General features: G+C 42.5%; 1 protein-coding gene across 1 annotated transcript in view; it reads left to right on the top strand.

The window, feature by feature from the left end:
• Positions 1-7,825, top strand: part of LOC108754021 (runt-related transcription factor 1-like) — a 17,584-nt gene extending 9,759 nt beyond the window's left edge. Inside the window, exons 4-6 of the mRNA XM_018496028.1 lie at positions 2,128-2,307; positions 4,820-5,113; positions 6,332-7,825. Of these exons, the coding sequence (XP_018351530.1) occupies positions 2,128-2,307; positions 4,820-5,113; positions 6,332-6,678 (821 nt within the window). The 3' untranslated portion in view covers positions 6,679-7,825. The remainder of the gene's footprint in view (positions 1-2,127; positions 2,308-4,819; positions 5,114-6,331) is intronic.
• Positions 7,826-9,512: the final 1,687 nt, after the last annotated feature.

Consider the following 9,512-nt stretch of genomic DNA (forward strand, 5'->3'; position numbering starts at 1 on the left):
AGAGAGAGAGAGAGAGAGAGAGAGGGGGGGCGGGAATTGGCGACGGGACGAAATGAGGATCTGTCGTTGCCAGCTGCTAACTCTCGAGAAATTCCCTGGCAGTCACGGAGCGCAAAGAGGGTGTCCAATGAAATCGATAGCCGCGACTTGCCAAGGACTTACGATTTCATCCAATCGCCAAACATTTCCCGTTCCACGGAAGAATAAATCCGGAAGTGCTGTCATCGTCTGCTGCAATGATCCAGAATGAGGATATCTAATCAAGATGCTTGAAAGATCATGACACGTCTTATATATGGACAAAAAAGATGTATTAACAATATCAGCCGCGACCTATCTATCTATCTAAAATAATCTTAATTATTCAATAACATTAACTTTTAGAGAGAATGGGAGTATATTTTTAAGATTTTAAAGTTTTTTTCGTAAGTACACTGAAAAAAATTTCTGGTAGAAAATGTATGAACCAGTAAATTCTGATCATATCAGTCAAAATTCCGCGCAGCATAATTAGACATCTGATTATCTTGAATTTTGACTTCTCGATTTTCCACTAGAATTCTAATTAATGCAACCAGTATTTTTTCAGTGTAAAATTTTTTATAATATTTTCATCTATTTTATTCTATTCTTTGCCTCGAAATATGACGCTGTTTTAGCGTCACTATAGTGACTTTTCTGTAAAAATTATTATATAAATAAAAAATATTTATTAAAACAAGAGTACGGCATATTTGTTTCAATAATATTGTTCGATAAATTAAGTTTGTTTTCAATCAGACTACCGTCGGCTAATGTTGTTAATGCAACATCATTTTTTCCACGCAAAAGTGTTTATTCGTGGAGAGTAATAGTGGAGTAGTTACGTGAAAGATTGACCACTGATTATTTGCTACTTCGTTTAAACGGGAAAGCGATGTGGAGTTTAGAAGAGCGAACGATCGCACGTCTATTCGGAGGGTCGCACGAGTGCTCGACGCCTAATGAAATACTGCGAAGAACGGTGGTGCGCCGAATTCAAAGGGTTAGGGTGGCGTGATAAATGCATGGGTCGAGCGGCATAATTTATTAAATCTATCAAGCCGCCAGCGTAGGAAACTATCGGTATCTCAAAACAAATCCTCGTTCGAAGTTGCCGTTTTCCGATCGCCCGCGTTCCGGTCGCATGGCATGCGCCCATTTCTCATCCCGTAAAAGGTAGCGTTGAAAATCGAATTTACTTAAACTTACGGCACGACAAATTATTTACTTCTTAAAAGGTGCTTTACCTAAGAGACCTCTACTGGTTCATAAAATTTTCTCCCGGGCTTCTCTCTGGCTTCTGCAATGTGTTCGTGAATCGCCAGTCGTTTAACAGGATCTCGTTAGTCTCGGTACCCGTCGGTATTCCGCCGTCGCGCCCCCATTGTGTCCCCGGATCGAGCGTACCCTATTCAGCAAACCGGCGGGAATTTCGGGTTGCCGAGTTAGAATTAGGGCTTCGATTGGATTATCAGGACGACGGGAGTCCGCCACCTCTCTTCCGCCCAAGCGACCCTTCGCGTCGGTCTCTCTCTCTCTCTCTCTCTCTCTCTCTCTCTGGCCTCCGGTGCCTTCCCAACGTTGAATCGTTGCCTTTAGGGGAAGAGAACGAACCTGCATGGTATGGCACACGGCTGTCCTGTGCGGCGACCTGTAGTCAGGGACAGCCGGATAGGACGTCTGCCTGTTGGGACGTCTTTAATTGGGTTGGCGACACCATCGCAGGGAAATAAAATGTATCGATGCTTCTCTCGTGTCTCCCTCGTTCGTTCCGGCTTCCGAAGGGACGGCTACGGCGTTTACCCGTATTGTTCCATTTGTCGTTTCGATAAATGAAAGATGCACCTTCCACCAATTGTCAGGCTAGAAAATGTACGAATTTTTTTCGTACATTTTCACCGGAAAAAAATTGTATCATTATCAAATTCTACAGGACTTCTTACTTCTATTATATTTGTACGCGTAAATAAAGTTGTAATACTTTCACACTCGAGTGCGATAAAAAGAAAAGTTTGTTAATCGCACATAGACAAAATGTGCGATTGATACATGTACCGGAGGTCCAGTGGACAGGCGCACGGTTGATCGCAGTGCTGTCTCTTTTAGGGCAGCAACAACAGTTTCATGCCTTTGCGTTCGCCTCGCAACGAGGCGGTCCATTCTTCGCCTCGCCCCTGGTGGACCCGTTGCAACCTCTGCCAAATCCGTTGCAACCGTTACCGAATCCGCTCCAGCCGAGGGATCCGTTGTCTTCTTTTAGACACGCGATGCCTGGTAATTGTCAGAGTAAGTAACCGCGTCTGCGCATGATCGTGACTTTGCTTTCATTATGCGGCTTCGTTCTGAATCTCTTTCACAATGACTTATCTATGTGTATGCATGCGTATCGTTCTTTCTGTATCCGACTTGTGCGTGAGCGCTTGTTCCATTTTATAGGTTTCTCAAATGAATTATTTCCAAAGTAGCTTGTATTGCAAAAATGTGTGGCAAAAAAAAAATATATAAAATACACGCGAACAATTTAATCGCGTGCGAGGAAGTTATCTTTTTTAATTTTACTTTACGATCAGTTTCTCGTTTATGGCGTTATGAAATTTAAATAATTTTTGTCATCGAGTAGGCGGCTTCTGTTGAGTTTGGGAATATTTTCAGACTCTCTGCTGCTGGTCTGAGTACAGAAGCATGGCTTTTGGGTAGGCTCGGCAGCAAGCTTCTCGGCTTCAGAAGCGGAAACCGCAAGCCTGTTCAAAGCTAGATTAAATATTATATTAAAGGGGTTGCCACGGAAGCGCGTCCCAGTCGGTTGGCTCCCTGTGTTTTGGGGGGCGCAGCCTCACCTTCTCTCTCCACGTTTATAACGTAGATTCGCGAGTTTGCGCATAAAACGCATTGGCAAAGTAATGTCGAGGGAATGTTGCCCGTTGATTTCGATTATTCAAAAAAGAAGCTGTCGCTCGTTGATTAAAATTGTGCTGTGCTGATCGCCACGATCAAATCTGACCGCCGAACGCACGCGAACGGTATATGTAGCATGTATATATATTGTACGATAAAAATTTTTAATACTCTTCTCGAGCGCTCGTACATCGATAAACGGTGCTGGTAGAGTGCGCAAGAAGAGACGAGAAAAAAAAGCTTAAACAATAATTCGAGATCAGCCGTTTTAATGAGTTACCTCAGACATGAGGGCTGACTGCTCCGTTACTAGCAAATTTCCCGATAAAATACGAAGCACGCTGAATATTTCCTTTATTAACTTTTTTTCCCTCATCGGGCATCTGGTCCGATATAATATGCGTACGCGGCTATATTATTCTCACGCTATACGCTTGGCGGATTCGATTTCGGGAGACACTTGCGTATACGGGATTACTTCTCTCTGTTAAAATTGTAAAAGCTTAGAATATAGTACACGTTACGTTGTGATGTAATTATCTTTATTCGATATAATTAACCTTCTGGAGCCAACGGTGGATTTATTGGACCCGCTCAGTTATGAATTTTTGTAAAAAATGTACAATTTAACTCTCTTTGTGTTATATCTATAAATTTCGATTATTCTTATTAAAGTGTATTTAATATTATATTTATTCTTCTTTGTACGATATGTCATTTTCGTTCTTCGAAATCGATTAGTGTCTTTTAATGAAATAAGTTAAATAAGTTTTGCGGGTCCAAACATCAGCTTTGGAGGATTAATATATGTATTTAAAATAAAAGTTTTGTTTAAAAAATAACCGCGTCGACGTTTTTTTTTTTTTTCATAAATGGCGAGTCGAGACGGGACTCACTCAGGTATTTGGATTCCGCAACGAATCTCCGAATACTTCGGATAAACTCGTGCGTAACTTTAGGCGATTTTCCATAAAAAGGGCCACCTCTTCGGACCGCAAGGAATCCGGTAATGCCGAAGGATGTGAAAGCACCGGGCGGATAGCAGTATTTAGGGTTAGCTCTCGTGACGACGGTCCGGTGGCGCTTGCCGAGGCGGGCTCGGTTATTTGAGTTGGCCCCAGCTACGCGGGGGATGACCAACCCTTTGATCTCGATGTACTCTTCCGTTCCCCTCACTCTCCGCCATGTCCGCCCGTGTCCCTCTCGCAAGCGCTCGTGCTCTCGTCCTTTCTGCATTCAACCCCCGTGACTCATTGGAAAATCTATCGGGGATGCTGCCTATACCCCGCAAAAATACATCCGCCAAGGGGCGCACAGAACCGCCGCCGCCGCCGTCGCCGCCGCCGCCGCCGCCGCCGATGCATCTCGCCAAGTGATTCGAATTGGCATATAATCCGGCGAAAATTTTCCCGTGCAATTTTCCTTTACAGTCTTCTTGTTGTTTTATTCGATTGTTGCGATTATTATTTAGCTGTTCCGCCGATGCGACTGTCATTGCTATCGATGTTTTTATATTAGTCAGCTTTTCTTATACATATTTGTTTGTAGTGTTTATTGTGCTCGTCGTTCATTAGCTGTGTTCAGCAGAAAAAGCAGCCTTGCAAATATGATATTATAAAATTCTTTAATGTGATTAAACAGATTTTATATAGCTCCTCAATGGATATAAATATATATAAATCAATCATATTAAAGAATCTTTTACAAACTCTCTCTCTTACAATAGTACCAAAGCTTTTTCTACTGCACGCAGCCATTGATTTTGTCACAGTAGGCATCTTGACGGCGATAATGCTTTGGTATTTTAATTTTTGCAAAGACATTCTTCGCTTGTGCGATTGTCGATTTTTTTTCCTTTGTCGCGTATTCTTGGCGAAGCGTTGGCAAAAGTTGGTTTCTCTAGATATGTCCCAGTTTGGCCTGACAGCGAGCAATTCTTGGGGATACGGTAGCACGGCCGGCTACGCCGGCTACCTTCCGGGTCCCCTTTCGTCGTGCGCCGCACAGGCCTCGTTTCCACCCCCGCCGCCACCCCCTCCGCCACCACCGCCGTCGTCCACGCTGGCATCTTTCGCCGGCACGGCCTCCATGACTACGCCGACTGCACCGGATTCGACGGCGGGTTCGACTGTCACATCCGGCACCGGTAATACCGGCACCACGTCGCAGCAGGACGCTTTTTCCGCGGTCTCCTCTCGTAAGTTTAGCTCGCTGCACGCCGAATTTTGCTATGCTTTTGACGAGTGCGAACAACCATGAGGTGTCGCTTAATTGTCCGTTTATTACACGGAAAGAACGATTTGATTATTGAAAGATCGAAAATTTTCTTGGATATATTATAGCTCTGAAAATAAATGTTGTTGGGCCATCAAAATAATTTTATTAGAAACTCAAATTAATTGCTATAAATATCGAAAATTTTTTCAACATTGCTCATCATTTCTTTCTCCTCAGTTTCTGACATTATTTTGATGGCTCAACAAAATTATTTTCAAATCTGTTCAGATTTGAAAAAGAGTAAACCGCAAGAAAGGAATTGTGTGCCAAATGATACTCTACAATGAGAGTATTCATTACAAAGAAGTTTCAGGTTAAGGTGACAATTGTTATCATAGTTGGAGAGGGTCGTATTACGTCTGCGAAAATCCGTTTGATTCCATCCCTTCCAACTCTGATAATAATTGTCATCTCATATTTAAAACTTCTCTGTGATTAATTTCTATAAATATAATGTCTAAATATAAAATGTGACACACAGTTCAGTTCTAAAATTGAAGGCCTAAAAAACGGACGATTTTTGCGGTCACTCTTTCATATCTTTTAGCTAAATTGTTCTTTCGGTGTTGAAAGAAGAGCGTTTAGTATTTACGACTGTAATTGCATGGTAAAATGAAATTATAAAGTAATTTGCTACGCTGAATTATTTATATGTTAGGAGCTCTACTTTTATAGTTATACTTTATAATTATCAACTGTTATTTTTTAGTTATTAACATTATAATAATAACTACAGGAATAAAGTTTTTAACCATAATTATTTTACCATGCAATTATAGTTACAAATACTAAACATTTTTCTCTCATGTATTTCGTTTAACTTTGACTCTCTGAATATTGAGAGAGAGAGAGAGAGAGAGAGAGAGAGAGAGAGAGAGCTATGATAATTTTATAATAAAAATCAATGAAGTTTACTTAATCGTAACGAGATTATATAAATTGAAGAAATATAATTTGCCAAATTTTTGACTTGTGTGAAAAGCTTGAAGAATAAATCGGAAGCGCCATAGCCTCATGGTTGAAAATGTAATTATTCGAAAGATCAATAGAATCATAGTTCTCGAGAGGCAAGATCAGTCGACCTGTTTGTCTTTGGCGAACTGAAGTAGCGTAGCTTCTCCTTCCTCGAATGTCACAGTCGTACCGGATACCACGACACCGGGTCAGTCCGATCCATTGGATCCACTGAGCAGCCTCATGTCCGGTGGCTCTTCCAGTCAGAGATATCAGGACTACGTGTCGCCCAGATCACTGTCCACTGACTCTAGCACAACCGAGAGCCCGGTACACGAGGAACAGGGCTTTGGGCAGAATTACGGCAACTACTTTCCAACGCCCGGTGTGCTTCCCAGCATCCTCTACTCCCAGCTCTACGGGAATCAGTTCCAGAATCCCGAGAGCGCCGAGCAGAGGGCCGTCGCGGATAGTTGCAGCGTGAGGCAAGAGGAAGTCAGACCGGATAACAACGTCTGGAGACCGTACTGAGAGACAGAAGCGAGCGATTTCTTATCTAACAATTCGACTATCGAGAAATGTGGCAACTCCTGGAAGACAAGAGGGAAGTAACGCTTAACTGATCCGCTCTTGAGGCTATCGGCTATTGTGACATCGATGATTGTAATGTGACGTGGTGATTCTTTGAGAACTATCCAAGTGTCGAGGACGATTCTCGATAGCGAATTAGCACTAGTGGGCATTAAAACTTGATCCGGAAAGGTACTCGAGGAGCGAGTCCGTTCGTCGAGCGGGACGTTCTTTCCGGAAAGCTTTGGGAAATAAAAAAAAAATTGTTTTACCGGTTGTGCGTCTCACGCCAATGAATTTTAGGGGTGCAAATGAGCGAAGGGAGATTTGTAATTAAGTGAGAACGAATTGCGTACGAAAGAGCGAGCGCGGGTGTGAAAATGGTGATGACGATTACAATAATGATATCCGCAAGATGTATATACGTGTACATAAAGCTAGAACATTGTCGTTTCATCGAATCATTATTCGCCGTCGTTTTGAGCGATGCGATTTAGTTTCATCGATTACGTTTTCATAGTATATAATTGCGAACGACTGCTGCGGGATCGTGCAATATCGTCGAGTCACTGACGGTGGCGATTGGCTTCCTTTCTTTTTTGTAAATACATATGTATCTTCAAGGTTGCGCGTTTGGTTTCCCTTCGACCCGCATTTTCCTTTAAGAAAAAAAGACCATCTTTCGGATTGAAGAAATCTGGCTCCACGCTTTCGGCGAGAACCCTTTTTGCAGCGACCCTGAGAAATCGACTGATTCGCGAAAGGCTATCACGTGTGTGGTCACGTTCGGGTCGAGCCGATGATAAAATCGAATGGGTTTCAATTCGCGTGAGAGGTGAAAAAGTTTTTCTTGTCGCGTGAAAATGTCGTCGCGGAGAGCGCGCGAGCGGCCGAAATGCTCGCAAGCATTCAACGAACGTATGAACGAACGTGCCGGAATCGAAGATCTTACATCGAAATTTCTGCCAAAGAAACGAAAGCCCGTGGAACAACTCGCAAAATAGCTTTGCGAGAAGCACCGCGCCGCGCCGGCGAGAAGCTTATCCGTTTTTGTAAACCGGCGACGGGCACTCTGCGTTTCCAAAAATGATTTCCGATATACATATCTACCGACCTATTGTTATCGTAGTTTTTGACCGAGTCGAAGTAAAAGTGTATTTCAAAATATATATCTATTTGACTTTTCTCTTTAATCTCCTACGCTGCGTCCATCTCCTTGATTTATCATCCTCGAATTTTCAACATAATTTAGAACATATATTTTTTTTTTCACATCGATTTCACGTACTGTTATTTTTTAGAATCTCTTATTTTTCTCACGTAATATTTATATTTCAATTTTTTCTTTTTCTTTTTAGTGTCTCTTATTTTTTGGACGGTATCCTTCCTCTCGAAGCCTTTCGTCTTCGCTCAGATTATCATCATCATCATCTCAGAGGACTAGTGGCAGATCTACATAACAGGTAGGTAGGGAAACGAATCTCTACTGGGGTCTCGGTAACGCCAAGGGTTCTAAAGGATTCTCACTGACGGAAGTGCGTATATGCAAATTTGCAAAAGATTTAATTAAACCTGGTCTCGGGAGGGGAATTTGCGTCTGCCTCATAGCTCGAGCCAAGTCGTATGTACGTGTATGATGAAGGCGTGTTTCATATTTAGTACAAGTTAAGTTTATCACTGTAAATGGCATATCTCGATACTACATGTTTTTAAAGGCGTGGCACGCCACCCTCTTTCGAATATCAATTTCAATTTTAACTACAATATGTATTGTAACATAATTATGCAGATAATAATATACGGAAAGAACGATTTTGCTGAATATCGAAAAATAGATATGGGGATGCAGATCTGGAGAAATAATTTCGTTAAACCATCAAAATAATTGTGTAAGCAATTCAAGCACGATGAGAGCGATGCTGTGAAAAGCTATTCTAGCAACTGCAACTTAATCATCCTACATAGATAATTATTTTGGTAGTCGAATAAAATTATTTTCAGATCTGTGCTTAGCTAAACTTTTCGATACTTTGACCAAATCGTTCTTTCCATGTATTGTATTTATACAATATCGTTGGAAGAAAAATAGAGTATCCGTTGTTTGTTGGGAATTATAATTTCTCGAGTAATTTTTACCTCGTCGAAACTCTTAATAATTAACAACATTCGTAATTATGTTTGAATTTCATAAACGAAAAGTTGACCTCAAATTGGTCAAAGGAATATACTCCGGCGAAGTTTGATGCGGATTATGAAGCGGTCTGCATAAAGCAGCGTACTTTTCTCATTCGATAACCGAGCTACCGCGCTCGGGCTAGTGTTTATCGCTGTTGCACACAGCGAGGACGACGAGTAACCTGATGGACATATGGCGGTTCGCGTCGGGAGGTTTGGGGGTGGGTACGACTCGTCGTTTATACGCGGTGCCGGCATAATGGAGTAGAGTGGAGTAGAGCACGGATAATGGAGTATGAAGAATAGCGTGTGGTGAATGTCGGGATAGTCCCTCTCACCCTTCCGCTTCCCGCGGCGACTCTTCGTTTCCCTCGTCCCTTTTCCTCCCCGCGAGAACTCGCGTCCACCGAACCACTCTCTGGCGAGGGGCGGCAAACTGGACACGGCTCGTTGACTCGAGCAGTTGGCCATGCCGATTTATCGTCCCGCAGCCATGCCACGCTACCGATTCCGCGCTAAATTCACGATTCGGCATTGCTTGGTGCTCATCTTTTTCCGTGCGATTCTCTCTTCGGTTTTTTTCATCCTTTATCTCACGGGCGTCCTCGCGGAGGATATAT

This window comes from Trachymyrmex septentrionalis, unplaced genomic scaffold (genome assembly GCF_001594115.1).
Source record: "Trachymyrmex septentrionalis isolate Tsep2-gDNA-1 unplaced genomic scaffold, Tsep1.0 scaffold74, whole genome shotgun sequence".
NCBI lineage: Eukaryota > Metazoa > Arthropoda > Insecta > Hymenoptera > Formicidae > Trachymyrmex > Trachymyrmex septentrionalis.